Source organism: Cajanus cajan, chromosome 3 (genome assembly GCF_000230855.2).
Source record: "Cajanus cajan strain Asha chromosome 3, NIPB_CcT2T_4, whole genome shotgun sequence".
Taxonomy (NCBI): Eukaryota; Viridiplantae; Streptophyta; class Magnoliopsida; order Fabales; family Fabaceae; genus Cajanus; species Cajanus cajan.
The window spans coordinates 29,552,025-29,568,679 of record NC_138519.1 but is presented as its reverse complement, the minus strand read 5'-3'; the positions used below and the strand labels follow the sequence as shown (position 1 = coordinate 29,568,679).

The window sequence follows — 16,655 nt, the reverse complement described above, 5'->3', positions numbered from 1 at the left end:
TAAAGATAAATCAGGAGTCAAAGTTTAGCTTTGTGACTACAAAATCAAATATCAATCATCTTTAAAAATTTATGCATAATAATATACATTTTTTAATGTATTTTCCTATTATGGTTAATATGATGGTAACTAAATAAATACTTTTATATTCATTTTATAATATTTTACATATCAATTATTTTATAACTGTATTAAAAGTGTCAAGAATGACCTATATTAATGATAGGTTAATTCAAATTTTACAACTACAAATCAATTAATTCTATAAAAAAAATGAAAAAAAATCAATTAATTCTATAGAAAAATTATCAATAATGCAATCAAACTAAACCTTAAAACGTGAACTAAATTTATTGAACTTAAATATTCCTTTCTTTTATTTTTATTTGTAATATAGTCATAAAATTATTGATTTTTTTTTATCATTTAATATTTTAATTTTTACAAAATTATTTAATTTTTTAAAAAAATAATCACCACATTGCTTAAATAAGAACTATAATTGTATAACTAAGCATATAAAATTAATGAAATTTATTTTAAATGCAATATAGTTATAAAATAATTGAATTATTTTATTATTTCACGATTTGAATTAATAAAATTATTAAAAAATTTAGTTTTAAACGTTATATAATTTTATAAATATTTTTAAACTCTTGAATTACTTTATGTGGTCTTTACTTGTGCATTAATCATTACATAATGTATAATCATACTTTAATGATATCAAATAAATTATTTATCTATTATGTAATTTTAGGTAAGTGATTTATTTTATTTGTAACAAAATTCATGTCTAAAAAGAAATAATTTTTTTTAGAAGTTCAATTATTATGTATAATTATTTCATTTTTCATATTTATCAATATATTTTCATATTTTAATTTTTAAAATAGTAAATTGAGAAATAACATTTTATTTGTGTTAGCATGATTTTAATTATTTTGTGATCAGACTTCTATAACTCATTTATCTAATTGCATAGAGTGTGATGATTATATTTTATATGATATTACGTATTCTTCAATTAAATAATTTTGACTAAAGGTAAAGAATGACTCATTTTGTGATATTGTAATATATCATAAATATGAATTTTATTTATTTCTAATATAAAATTTATTTTATATTTTTTCCTTTGTATACATTTTTATTTTATTATTTTATTTTAATTTAATGTAAAATTATTTAAATAATATATATTTCACAAGTAATCAAGTAAAAAAAATACCCGTACATATGCACGGGTTACTTATTATTTATATTAGTAAAAATCTATGGTATTCCAAATATAAAGATAATTTTTAAAAAAATATAAATAAAATTATTATCAATTAAATTAACTACTTTTTAATCTTATTAAATTAAATTATTGAATCTTATATAAACACGAAGTAATATATGTTCTAAATTCTTATGTTAATCTTATTTTAATAATATGATGAGTTAGTTAAAAAATTATCTGTGTATTTCATGAGTTATCGATATAGTGTATATAAAAAGATAATACCGGTATATATATACAAATTTTTTAAAATAGATAAATCAAAGATATTTCATTATTTCATATTTTCAAAACAGAAAGTGAAATAGAAAAACAAATATATTTTAAATTTAAAGTATAAACATTTTCAAAACATATTTTTATCATTTTATAAATATCTCCTCTCTCTCAAAGATAATTTTATTAAAAAACACGATCCACATTAAATACAAACAAAAATACCTTTTCCACAAAAGATTCGACCCTTATTCACGACGATACGTAAAAACAATCAACCCCTAACCAATTTGCTTAGTCATGATAAGAAATCTCATAGTGTTTAAATATTGAGGTATAGTTGTTGCTGGTGACACAAGTGTCACAGTGACAAACATACCAGGTGGACACAAACAGAGGAAAACAACAACATAAGATTCGAAAAAGCCAATAAAATATAATAATATAATAATAAATAAATAAGATTAATAAAAGAAAAAAGGAGAGAAAAAAAAGGGAATGTGAATAATAGGTGTCATAAAAACCGCAACCCATTCCAACAGTGCGTGTGATCTTGATCTCCTAAAAAACCTATTTTTCCTTTTGACCTTTCCCTCACTCCTCACTCAGTTTGTTACCCCTCTTTCTCTCTCTCTCTTTCTCTCTCTAAAATTTCTCTGTCCTAAACTGTTTTCGTTTCAGTGTTTCACTCTCTCTTCTCTTCTCCCTTCTCTCTTTTTTTCATTTTTTTTTCTCTCTTTCTCTTCGTTCTTCATTCTTCAGTTACGTGACAAAACCCTAACATTACACGCACTTCACTCTCCTCACTCTCGCCTAACGAACTTCTCCCATTCGCCATTGCCGCGGAATTCGGTTTTCGGTTTCTGAGGGTTCGCCATTGTTTCGGGGATCTGCGAGTGTGGCTGTTTCCGGGAAGAATTGAGAGAGGGAGATTCGGTTTGGTTTCTCTCGTGTTTTCGATTGTTTGGGGTTTTTTTTTTTTTTGTGTTTTGTGAGGAACTGAAGGTCGGAATATATGTCCTTCAATCAATCAAAGTCGGAGAAGAACGACGCGGTTTACCGACGAACCGGGCGATCCTCTAGCTTCAATCAGCAGAGAGGAAACTACGGCAAGGGTGGCGGCGGTGGCGGTGGCGGGACCGCGCCGTCGATCAATTCTGTCTCCTCTACCCGGAGGTGAGTTAGGGTTTGTGAATTTGTGTGTTTTCGGTTTATGATTGAATTTTGATCGATGTTTTGTGGGATAATGTTTGTGTGTGGATTGTGGTTTTTTTTTCTTTTGGTTTTTGGAGTTTGGATAATATTGTTTATTAATGGATGAGAAGAGTTGGATTTTGACATTGTCATAAAATGAATGCACGTGTGTATATGGAAAATTATAATTATAATTAATGTTGATTGTAGAGCGGTGTTGAAGGGTGTTGATCGGGATTTTTTTTTTTTTTTGAATTTGGATTGGTTTTAGTTATGATGGATAATTAGATGTTGACAATGTGGTCAACTATATACACTTGTGTGTATAACAGCATTGTAGTTAATTTTTGTTTGTAGAGTAGTGTTGAAGGGTGTATTATGGGGTTTTTTGTTGGTTGAATTTGTGAATGTGTGCATATTGAATTTTGATTGATGTTTTTGGAACAATGTTGATACTGTAGATTGGGTAATTTTTGAGTTTGGAATTTGGATGCGTTTAAGAGTAGAAAGTGTGGTATTGTGATGGATGAGAATAATTAAATGCTGACATTGTGATTGTGATAAAATGTGTCACAAGTTACAACTGATTATTGTTTGTAGAATAGTGTTGAAGAGTACAGATTTGGATTTTATTGTGGAATTGGTTGCGGTTTTGAGTGAAGTGTGGTGTTATAGTGGATGAAAAGAATTTGAGGATGACATTATGATAAAACATGTAAACCTCACATGTTGCATGTATAAAAAATTATATTATGATTATAATTCACTGTTGTTTGTAGAATAGCTTTGAAGGGCGTAGGTTGTAGTTTTTTTTTTTGGGAATTTAGTTGTGTTTTAGTGTTAAGTGTGGTGTTATAATGAATGAAAAGAATTAAATTATGACACTGATAAACCTGTACACATGTATTTATAAAGAATCATAATTGATTGTTGTTTGTAGAATAGAGTTGAAGGGCATAGGTTGGGATTTTATTTGTTTATATTTTTGGAATTTGTATGTATTTTAGGAGGTAAAGTGTAGTGTTGTAATGAATGGAAATTAAATTTGTACAAGTGTACAATAAATTTTGAAGCATTGAAAATCTTTTCAGTTCTGTTTTTTAAATTACAGAGGTGTCAAATTCTTGTTCTTGTGGTTTTTATGATTTGCGTTTAAATTATTTTTTAACAACACCGTCATGAGTAGTGATTTTGTTTTTTGGAATTTTTCCTTCCTTACTGTTTTATTGATCATGCACGTTTTTGTTCTAGTTTTAACAAGAAGTCTAATAATGCACAAGGTGGGCAATCTAGGGTAAACCCCTCCCCAGGGAATTCGACAGAGTCCAATATTGCATCTGCTGCCCGGACCATTAATAATGGTACCCATGTACAGGCGCAATTACATGGTAAGCTTTAGGAAGAAAAATTATTTATTTTGTTTGAAAAAAATGTGATTCTTCTCTTAGTTGTTTTTTAGTGTCTGATTATGCTCAGTAGAATTTGACTGCTGAAGGATTTCTGAAAAAGATCCTTCACTCTTAATTATGGAATAATACACATGTTGTTAGGATGATTGAGTGTTTGGGAAATTATTGTTGTCTTATTTTTTTTATTAATTCATTTATTGCTATGATAGGAGCATCGGATGGGCCAGTTACAAAGTCATCTGAATCGCCAACTGCACATAGGAGTGCTGGAATTGTTTCCAAAGCTCCAACCTCGCTACTGCCCCCCTTGATTTCTGATCATGCCCCTCCCACAAGCCCTGCTAAGGGTATGTTAGACCTGTAGGTTTTTGTTGTGTACATTGGATGTGGATTAACAACAATTTTTTTGACTTGTAGCTTGGTTCAGTAGTAAATAATATCGGTTTTCAAAATGTTTTTTCTTAGTAGCTTGTGTTGTGAGATTTGAGTAAGCTGAATATTTAAGTTTATCACAGGAGATGCATCTAAGGCATTCCCCTTTCAATTTGGATCCATAGTTCCTGGCTTTGTTAATGGGATGGCAGTAAGTTTCTTGTATATTCATTGATTAATGTATGGTCATTACATATTTCATGGAGTTTTATGGTGAGTAATTGATCATGTTCTTCTATGCAGATTCCTGCTCGTACAAGTTCGGCTCCTCCTAATTTAGATGAGCAGAAGCGTGATCAGGTATGCATTTTATTCCTTTTTACCTTTGTCCTTAATGTTTGTACCATCATACCTTGAGTTACTGTCACTGTCCACCCCTTCCAAAGTAAAGAGCATTTTTTAGATTCTATCTTACAAACAGGAACTGTTGTAGATTTTAGACATGGAATCTGAGAAAGAAATGCCCTTGTGCTTTTTGTGTCTGATTGAAGTTTACATTATTAGAGATATTAGTATCTCCTAATTAAACTTGTTTTATGCCTCCTTTTCATAGTTATGGAAGTTCCTGTTTGATGTATAATTCCTTAACTCTCAGGCTCTTCATGACTCTTATAAGCCTGTTCCTTCCGTGCCAATTCCTCCTGTTCCAAAGCAGCAGCAACCACCTAGGAAAGATGCTGGTGTCACTGAGCAATCTAATGTCGGAGAGACTCATATAGGGGGGACTAAGGCCAAAAGGGATCCTCAGGTGTCAGCTTTGACCCCAGCAAACCAGATGCTGAAGCCCTCTGTTGTTCCTGTAACTGGAATTTCAATGTCAACACCATATCACCAATCACAGGCTCCTTTACAGTTTGGTGGTGCTAATCCTCAGATTCAATCTCAAGGTATGTCAACGGCGCCCCACCAGATGCCTATACCAATGCCTTTACCCATTGGCAATGCTACACAAGTGCAACAGCCAGTTTTTGTTCCAGGTCTTCAACCACATCCGATGCATCCTCAGGGGATTATGCATCAAGGCCAAAACATGAGTTTTGCTCCTCAAATGGGTCATCAGCAAATGGGTCATCATTTCAACATGGGCATTGGCATCAACCCTCAATATCCCCCCCAGCAGCAAGGAGGAAAATTTGCTGGTCCTCGAAAAACTACTCCGGTAAAGATAACTCATCCCGAGACCCATGAAGAGCTGAGGCTTGATAAAAGGACAGATGCATATCCAGATGGTGGGTCATCCGGTGCTGCTAGGTCACATCCTACCATACCTTCTCAATCCCAGCCTATTAAATCTTTTCCTGCTTCTCATCCTGTGAACTATTATAAATCCAGCTCGCATAATACCAATTCTCTCTATTATCCACCTGGTTCTCTTCCATTAACAAGTAGCATGATAACTCCTAATTCTCAGCCACCAATATTTAATTATCCTGTGAACCATGGTCCACAAGTTGCAAGTTTCATGAATTCATCACCAGTTGGTTCCCCGCCTATTAATAAAGCTAGCACTTCAACAGGGGTTGCGTCTGTGACCATTAAGCCAAGCAGTATGCCTGCTGTTGTGGGCTCATCATTGTCCAATTCTAGTATTTCTGGTGTTCAAAATGGAGAATCCCCCAGTTCAACATCATTTTGTGATGCTAACTCCTCTGTGCAGCAAAAAGCGTCTGAAATTTGTTCAGAAATCTCTGGACAACAGTCTAAATTGTCTGGTGATTCTGTCCCAGTTGTTTCCAATAATGAAGGCGGGAGAGAATCTCTTAGTAGGTCCAACTCTTCGAAGGATAAAAAACCAGGGAAAAAAGGTCAATTATCACAGCATCAGGTATCTGAGTGAATTATTTTTCAGACACACACTTGAATATAGTTGATGTACTTTTTAGTATGCATGCTTCAATATAATGTGTGTACTTGACTTTTCCTGCAGGTTTCTGTACAATCTCCCACAGCAGCTAATATTCCATCTCAAGCTGTTGACTGTGGTATATCTGATACCGGAGTTCCCGAAACTGTTGGAACTGAAACAAGCCACTCTCCGGCAATTACCACTGAAGATCTTCCTTTGTCTGATTCAATATCTAGTAGCATTTCTACTGCTGTTGAGTTGAAGACCAATGGATTTGCGGAGATCTCTGCTTGTGTTTCAGGTGAAGGATATGGTGCACAATCTGCTGACAGAGTGTACAATCATAAGCCTGATAATGATTTAGCTGAAGGTAACCAACTAAAGCATTATGATAAAAGTGATGAACCATCTCCTGATTGATACAAACATAATATTAGCTTTAATGGAACATAAATTAAACAAAGTAAAAAAGATGCTGTAAATCTAAGCATTGAGGTCTTAACCTTAATAATTGTACTGCAAGTACGGGATGAAAATTGTACTGCAAGTACGGGATGAAAATTGTACTGCAAGATGTAATGCAGAATGTGACAATAGATGATAATTTAGGCACATCTTCCACTACTGTATTTCATTCTTGAGATGTATCTTTTAGTAGAAATGATAGTAAAGTTACTAATAAATGTGTTTCAGGAAATATTGGCACAACAGAAAAGCATTTTGCTGTTCTTCCAGAAACAACGTCAAAGCATGTTAAGGATGCCTCAGAGAATTCTGGTGGTGAGTTAGTTACCAAGGATAGACTGATTTTAGAACCGAATAAGGGGAAACCTACATCTAAAGGGAAGAAGAAAAGAAGAGAGATACTTCAGAAAGCAGATGCTGCTGGGTCGACATCTGATCTTTATAATGCATACAAGGGACCTGAAGAAAAGAAAGAAGCTGTCTTAAGTTCTGAGAGCACAGAAAGTGCTTCTACTTCTCAAAGTTTGAAGCAGTTGCCTAAAGATGCTGCTCAGTCAGATTCTTTAGCAAGTGAGAAATGTGGTCACAGTAAAGCTGAACTTGATGACTGGGAGGATGCTGCTGACATGTCTACCCCCAAACTGGAGGTTCATGACAAATCTCAACAAGTTGGTGATGGAAGTGGAAGTACAGCAAGGAAGTACTCACGTGATTTCCTTCTAAAATTTGCAGAGCAATGCACTGATCTTCCTGAAGGTTTTGAAATCACTTCAGACATCGCTGAAGTTTTGATGGGTGCCAATATTGGTGGTTCTCATGGTTATGAGCGTGATTCACATCCTGGTCCTGGAAGAATTGTAGATAGACAAGGTGGGATGTCTCGGATGGATCGCCGCGGGGATGTTATAATGGAGGATGACAGATGGAATAAAGTTTCTGGTGGTTTTCGTTCTGGACGAGGCTTGGATGGCACTGGAGGCAATGGGGGATTTCGATCTGGCCAAGGAGGCAATTTTGGTGTTTTAAGGAACCCTCGTGCACAGACACCACTACAGTATGCTGGAGGGATCCTGTCTGGGCCAATGCAATCTGTGGGAAGTCAGGGTGGAATGCAAAGAAATAGCCCTGATGGGGAGAGGTGGCAGCGTTCTCCTGGCTTTCAGCAGAGGGGTTTAATTCCTTCTCCTACCCAAACTCCTTTACAGATGATGCACAAAGCTGAAAAGAAGTATGAAGTGGGTAAAGCATCAGATGTGGAAGAGGTAAAACAGAGGCAGTTGAAAGCCATCCTGAACAAACTGACTCCTCAGAATTTTGATAGACTTTTTGAACAGGTGAAAGCAGTTAATATTGACAATGCAGTCACCCTCACTGGTGTCATCTCACAAATATTTGAGAAGGCTCTGATGGAACCTACCTTTTGTGAAATGTATGCTAACTTCTGTTTTCATCTGGCTTCTGAGTTGCCTGATTTCAGTGAGGACAATGAAAAGATAACTTTTAAAAGGTTATTATTAAACAAGTGCCAGGAAGAATTTGAGAGGGGTGAAAGAGAGCAAGAAGAAGCAAATAAGGCTGATGAGGGTGAGGTTAAGCAGTCTGCTGAGGAAAGAGAAGAAAGAAGAACAAAGGCAAGAAGACGCATGTTGGGAAACATCAGATTAATTGGAGAATTGTATAAGAAGAAAATGTTGACAGAGAGGATAATGCATGAGTGTATCAAGAAGTTACTGGGTCAGTATCAGGATCCAGATGAGGAAGACATTGAAGCTTTGTGCAAGCTAATGAGTACTATCGGGGAGATGATTGACCATCCCAAAGCCAAGGAACATATGGATGCATATTTTGAAAGGATGAAACTATTATCAAACAATATGAATTTATCTTCTAGGGTGAGGTTCATGTTGAAGGATTCCATTGATTTAAGAAAGAATAAATGGCAGCAAAGGAGGAAAGTAGAAGGTCCAAAGAAGATTGAAGAGGTACACAGGGATGCTGCCCAGGAGAAGCAGGCCCAAGCTGGTAGGCCAGGTCGTGGTCTTGGCAACAATCAATCAGCAAGAAGGAATCCGATGGATTTTGGTCCAAGAGGACCATCTATGCTGTCATCTCCTAATCAAATGGGTGGAATGCGTGGTCTTCCTACTCAAGCTCGTGGGTACGGTTCTCAGGATGCTCGTTTTGAGGAACGACAATCTTTTGAGGCTAGGACCTTGTCAGTTCCTTTGCCACAAAGACCCTTGGGAGATGATTCTATAACCTTGGTTCCCCAAGGTGGTCTTGCTAGGGGAATGTCTACTAGAGGATCAACAGCAATTTCCAATTCGCCAATTTCTGATCCTGTCCCTGGAGACCCTCATAGAATGACTGTTGGTCCTAATGGTCACAGTAATTTACCAGAGCGTGCACCATATGTTAATGATAGGTCTTCAGGTCCATCTGCTTATGATCAATCAAGTGCTCCAGAGCGTAATATAAACCATGGAAACAGAGACTTGAGGAGTGCTGATCGGAATCATGACAGACTTGTTGTAACATCATCTACTGCTCAATTGCAAAGTTCAGTAGTCTCTCAGAATGTTTCTTCAGAGAAGATTTGGCCAGAAGAGCGTCTGAGGGACATGTCCTTGTCAGCAATCAGAGAATACTACAGGTAATTTTTTTCTCTCTCGTACTTTTATACACTTGGTCAAGGTTGTCAAACTTGAGAAATTACGTCAACTCAGGGGAGTTTTGTAAACTCAACTCTGAAACTCGAATCGTAAACTTGTAAGAGGTTACTTAATTTAAAAAATATTAAAATGCCTTTAAATAATATAATAACTAACATTTCAACTCCATATTAAAGCAAAATAGAAAATTAGAATAATAAATTAGCAAAGTTTAGTGCACATTTCTACTTAATTAGATCAAATTATACCAAATCATGCATAAATTCATACAAAACAGTGGAGGCAGCTGCAGTTGTATTGTGATATGTAACATGATATCTAACAAATATTAACTATTGTATAAGTACATTTCTAGGTTGAGATAAAATAAATGGGACGTGAAGCTTTAATAGAAAGAGAACTCTAAAATATCTAACAAATATGAAGCTTTAAAGAAAGAAAATTAGAACTTGCTATTTGTGTATAGAGAAGAAGGGAAATTGCTTCAACAAATCTGTAGCAAACAATCGGTACCCGACACCACAGGAACCCTGACACCTCAACAACCTTCAACATAGCCGACCATGAGAACGGAGAACCCCATTGAAGATGAGAACCCTAAGACCAACATCAACGAGAACGGAGAACCCCAATGCTGACGAGAATCCCGATGCCAACAAGTGCACAGCCATGTCGTGCACAAGCACACACAGATTGCACTTGATATGGGCTTATTACCTTATTTTGGGTTCAGATTGTGGGAGAGAACCCCAGTCCTCTTTTCTGCGGGAGAAAAGGAATCCACTCACAAAACATGTTTTGGTGTCATTTTGGGGCCTTTTTTAGCCACCGGTGTACACGTTGAATCATGTCTAAAATCGCGATCGAGTCCGATTCTACTTGAGCTTGTTCATGATTTTACTTGAAAACGAGTTTGCTACCAAGTTAAAGATGTGAGTGCTTCTGTAAACTCGGTAGTTTTTATGAGTTAACACTCGAGTTTGACAACCATGCTCCTGGTTACAGGTCTTATGGCCAATAATACTCTTTCTAGGAAGCTTGAACCTACACCTTACTACACATAATCCTTTAAGTAAAATCCTCTGTAAATTAGATATGTTCAAGTTTTCCGTGTTTGCCTGCAGCTGAAATTGTGAAACACTCCCCACTTGACAGTCCCACAACTAGGGAGGGGTTTTTCTGCTGTTTTTTTATTTATAATTATTAATCATATATTATACTATTTTAAAACTACAAAATACTTTAATATTTATGAATATTTAAAAAATGTACAAAAATATTAATGCATAATTATATATAATTATATAATAGAGACAAATATATAACTCATAAAAAATAAAATTTAATAATTGAATAGAATGAATATAATGATAAGATGCATGTGTATATATATATATCCTGCCAGTGTTTTTGGGGGTGGCTACTCCAAGCTACTATCCACTATTGGCTATGCTTTAGAGTATTTGTGCATTGCACTCTATAAGGCTTTGACTAATTAGTATGCGTTCAGTGTGCTTAACTTATCTATTTAAGTAAATGTAAACTGTTTTAATTTAGAGAAAGAAGACCTTAACTTATCTATTTAAGTAAATGTAAACTGTTTTAATTTAGGAAAAAATTTACATTTCTAGTTTTTTGTAACCTCAGTTTATGCAAATATAGCTCATGATTAGATTAATATCTATTCGTTCATTGTTTTTCATATCTTTTTAAATAGATTCATTCATATCCAGAACTCTAATTTTGAAGCTGGGAAACAAAGTGCAACACACATCAATAATGTAATGGGGGTAATGGTATTTTTAGTGATCAGGCTCTGGGATTCAGGATTTTTTTTGTGACTGCTGTGATCGAGTTTTAAATGTTATGCTCATAGTATTCTATTAGCTATGTTAACTTCACAATGTTTCCTAGTTATCTTGCCATTTTTAATCACCTGACTGAAATTTGTGCAATTTTTAGTGCTAGAGATGAGAACGAACTTGCTATGTGTGTCAAAGATTTGAACTCTCCAAGCTTCCACCCTTCCATGGTTTCTCTCTGGGTAACAGATTCATTTGAGAGAAAGGACACAGAGAGAGATCTTTTGGCGAAACTGCTTGTCAACCTAGTGAAATCTCAGGATGGCTCCTTGAGTCAATCCCAGATCATCAAAGGGTGAGATTTTATTTAACCATATAGTGGACTAGTAGAGACAATTCAATTATTCTGAAGACACTTGTCTTGATATTCATTCATTCCTTTTTTATTTCCTAGGTTTGAATCTGTTCTGAGTACATTGGAGGATGCTGTTAATGATGCTCCTAGAGCACCAGAGTTTCTCGGCCGAATTTTTGCCAAAGCCATTACTGAGAGTGTAGTTACTTTGAGTGAGATTGGTGGATTAATACATGATGGTGGAGAGGAGCCAGGCAGTCTCTTAGAAGTTGGACTTGCAGCAGATGTTCTTGGAAGCACGTTGGAGGCAATTCAATCTGAGAAGGGGGATGCGTTTCTGAAAGAGATCCGTTCAAACTCTAACTTGCGTTTGGAAACTTTCCGGCCACCTAATTCCAAATCATCAAGGAAGTTGGAAAAATTTATTTAGAAGGTAGTGATGCTCATTGTAAGTTTTTTTTTGTGTAGAGGGCAAAAATTATCTGGCTAGTGCTTTTTTGGGGGTACTCACTTTGCAGAGGATGGTTTTCTCCGTGAGATGGGTTGGTAGAGTTTTTTCTTTTCTATATATGGGATTTTCGTTGTCTTGATATTGTTTTTCCAACATCTTCACTGGAATTGTAAAAGGTTCAATTGAGCATCAGAAATTTTAGGCGTAGTTATTATGCCTGCTTGATGACCTTTACATATTTCTTTGTAGATAGATATAAAGAGGTTCAATGAGCATCAGAACATTATATTCATATCGTTCTTATTTGTATTTCATTAATGTTTGGAAAATAAAGTTCTATAATTTTACTTGCTAATTGGTTTGATGAGGCTAAGAGAATGAAAAATTATTAAATAGTTATGATCGAAGTCGGTTTAATGCGATCAGCTTTTAATATTTATCCCCAACTGTCACTTTACTCCATTCTAATTAGATTTTTTTGAAATGGTCCTCGTATAATTTTTAATGCATTTTCTTGACTATCACAAAACATCGAAAAGAATAGACGGGATCCTCAAACTTGCTCGATATCATTATTTGAAGATGGGTTCTAAGATAATTTCATCATTCTCTTGAATATTAATATCCATGTTAGATATGGACAATGTACCTTAAATTTTTTCTATTTAATTTTTCATGTTTCATAATTGTTTTGGAAATAGAAATCCTTGAAAACTACATCTTATGGTGATTCTCGAGAAGTTTATCTAATAAACTTAGTAGGAATCCATTGAGAAGAAATCACCGTATGTTTGAAAGATACAACTATTACCTTCTAAATAATCACATTCAGAATATGAAACCAAACGCACTAATGTGTTTAGGATGTCAATCCAATTTTTCGAAACCATTTTCATGAATTTCATCGTTTCTAATGTGGAGGCATCAAAACGCTGTGCTTATCAACTTTTCTTCCTTAACGGGCTCGACAAGCCTCCAACTTGCATTTTATTTGGACCAAAATTTATGGAATGCAGGATGTACCAGTAGTCGCCACCCGAGATAAAAATTCAGTTAATTTAAATCTATGCCATCATTTTCAATTTTGTAAACTAGATATGTTTCAACTAGAAAGAGATTTAAATGTGTGCTCGTTATACTTTAAATAGATTTATTTAAGGATTTGATTCCCTTACGAGAAGGAAACAAGTATGCGGATTATCATATGCTAAACTTGATCCAAATGCCAAGATTTTGGTTATCGATTTTGCAAAAGCCTCCTTTAGATATTCACGGGTTGCTGCTGGCTCATGCTATGAAGCAGAATTACCAAGTATTAGAAGAGAGAAGTGAGAGGAATTCGTTGAAAATTTGAAAATTAATATTTACATAGAAAAGGGATATATAATATCAAATTCCAAGACCAACAAACTAATGTCTAAAAAAACTGAACAGAAATAACTAATTATATTTAATTCTAATGCCCCCTCTCAAGTTGGAGAATAGATATTTATGATTTCCAACTTGCTGATGAAACGATCTAAGGCAAAAGCAGGAAGGGTCTTTGTGAATATCTATTTGATGCTCGATTTTGACATGAATGAGAGTGAAGAGTTCTCTTTGAAAAAGTTCACGAATAAAGTGATAATCAATATCTATATGTTTGGACCTCTCATGGTGAGAGACATTGAAAGTAAGGTGAATGACAAATTTATTATCACAAGTGTAACACCCCAGTTTTTAAAAAGATTATTATTATTATTATTATTATTATTATTATTATTATTATTATATTATTATATGGTATTTGGTCATACTTATTTTAATAATTACAGAGAAATATTATTTTGTACGTTTTGAATAATTATTGTTTTAGATAATTATTTTTTCGTATTAAATAAGTATTTTTATTAGCATTTTTAAATAAATATTTATATGTTTTAAGAGAAGGTTGATTTTATATGATATTTTGCTATTGAAATTATATTATTATATTTTGGGTCAGAAACATATTATTATTATAGAGGAAAAATATTTTATAATATACATGTATTTATTTTATTTAATTATTTGAGGAAAAAAAAGAAGTGGGTTAGAAGAGAAGGAAAATGAGTTGGATTGACCCAGCCCAATGGATTAATTTTAAGAAAGGAGTCAGGTAGCGTTAACCCCATCTGCCTCATTTGCGTTTTAAAGGGTTAGGAAAAAAAACAAGAGAAACAAAGAGCTAAGAGTACTCAGGAACGATCTTAGATCACACCAAGACCATTCTCTTCTGCTCATCCAGGTAAGGGGGAGTGAGAAACCTCGCTCGGGATGTAGGAATAATTGTTGAATAGTCGGATTGACCCCCAATCCCTTGCGTGATGATGCATGCTTCTAGGAACATGCAAAGTATGAATATTTCTATTTTGGCTTCTGATTGCTTTGTTGTGTTCCTTATTGGATGTGATGCATGAGTATGTGGTTAATTTTGAAAATGAATATATTTTTATGTGAATTAGAGTGCTCTGTGGGTTTACGGGAAACTCTATGAGAAAACAGGCAAAATATGAATATTTTCTGTTTTGCCTTCTAATTGTTCTGTTGTACTCCTTGTTGGATGTGATGTATGAGTATGTGACTAATTTTGAAAATGAATATGTTTTGATATGAATTAGAGTGCTATGTGGTTCTTGAGAGAACCCAATGAGAAACAAGCAAAATATGAACGTTTTCTGTTTTGATTTCTGATTCTTCTGTTGTGTTCCTCGTTGAATAAGATGTATAAATATGTGATTAATTTTGAAAACAGATAAGTTTTGATATGAATTAGAGTGCTCTGTGAGTCTTTTTGGAAAACCCTATGAGGTAAAATTAGGAATATGATCTATGGATGATTTGAGGCATTATATGTAATGTTGATGATAGCTTCATGTTTTAGATAAGTTCTTGGTATGATTTATGTATTATTTTGATGTATATGATGACAAGAAGTTTCTTTATGATCTGTGATATGACATTTTGACATAATGTGACATGAGATATGATGAGATGTGAAATGTGAAGTGAAATGTGAAGTGTTGAGTCAATGTAATTGTGAATGTGAGACATGCATCATATGCATATATGACTTATTCCAGGTGTGCTGCTTAGGCCGCATACTAGTGATGTAACAAGCCATGTGATGAAATGACTTATGCTAGGTGTGTTGCTTAGGCCGCATACCAGTGATGTAATAGGCTATGTGATGAAACGACTTATTCTAGGTGTGCCGCTTAGGCCGCATACCAGTGATGTAACAAGCTATTCTAGGTGTACCTTGGGTCACCAGTGATGAAAAATGTGCAACTTCCATATGACGCCACATGCATGCATTTATGAGTCGAGTCCATGACATCATTACATGATAAATGAGTGTGCAAGTGATATTGATTGTGTATGCGTATTGTTTACATGTGATTTGTACTTGTGACTCATGTTTATTGTGTGTGTGTGTGCTATCTAACCTTTATTTCTGTACTTGAACCTGAGTGAGATGTTTCTTACTCCCTTGTTATTTGTCTGTGTTTAAATTGTTTTGCAAGTGATCATCAGCATGAGGATGTTGGTGGTGAGACTTAGGCTTCAGTTGGGCATGCTCTGATAGGATATGTGACATCGGGGCATAACTAGATTTAGTTTAGAATTCCTTATTGTTATTTTGTTTTGGAAAAGATTCAGTTTTCTATAAATTCTGCATTTGACTATATTTGAAGTATACGAATGTGAATCCTCTACTCTTATGTTAATGGATTTATTGTTTTAATTATAAAGATTTTATTTAAACCAAGAATATGTTTCATATATATGTCAGGGTAGAGGGTGTCACAACAAGAGAGCATAGTTATGTTAACTGGAATTTCAAAATATTTGAGTAATCATTGAAACCAGACCACTTCACTGGCCATTAAGGATAAGGCATGATATTCTGATTCTGTCGAAGACCTGGACACAATACTTTGACAGACTTCCAAGAAATTAGAGAATCATCGAGGAAAACACAAAAAATAGTGGTTGATTTCCTAGTGTTTAAACAACTGTCCTAGTTTGCATTAGTATATGTCGAAAGATGATATTTGTTATTGTTAAGGAAAAAAATACTTTGGCCTCGAGAGGACTTCAAGTACTGTAACAGGTGATGGATGGTGGTTAATGTGTTGTCAATGGATTCTTCATGTACTGATTTAGCTTGTGTACAAAAAAGGTAATGTTTGACCTTGAAATGGGTTAAGTACACAAGTCTTCCAATTGATCTTCTATATATAGATTGATCCTTAATAGGGTCACCATCATTGAGGCTAAGTTTTCAATTGGGATCCATAGGTTGTGTTTGCTACCTAAGAAACCAATATCAGCAAGCAAGGATAAGGTATATTTTCTCTAACTCAAGGAAATACCCTTGTTAATTAGATTTGGAAATTTCTAAGCCTAAGAAGTATTAAAGAGGACCAAGGATCTTTAGTTTGAACAAGGATTGCAAAGTCAATTGTACCTTATTAACACAAGAAGAAGAATCATGGCTTAC

General features: G+C 34.4%; 1 protein-coding gene across 1 annotated transcript; it reads left to right on the top strand.

Annotated features, from left to right (window-relative positions):
- Positions 1–2,081: 2,081 nt before the first annotated feature.
- On the top strand, positions 2,082–12,422 carry LOC109790202 (eukaryotic translation initiation factor 4G). Its single transcript, XM_020349316.3, has 10 exons — positions 2,082–2,680; positions 3,950–4,086; positions 4,317–4,454; positions 4,623–4,690; positions 4,783–4,839; positions 5,135–6,364; positions 6,467–6,755; positions 7,079–9,503; positions 11,485–11,679; positions 11,779–12,422. Exons 1-10 carry the CDS (start codon positions 2,520–2,522, stop codon positions 12,107–12,109), a joined length of 5,031 nt encoding a protein of 1,676 aa, XP_020204905.1. The 5' UTR covers positions 2,082–2,519; the 3' UTR covers positions 12,110–12,422.
- Positions 12,423–16,655: the final 4,233 nt, after the last annotated feature.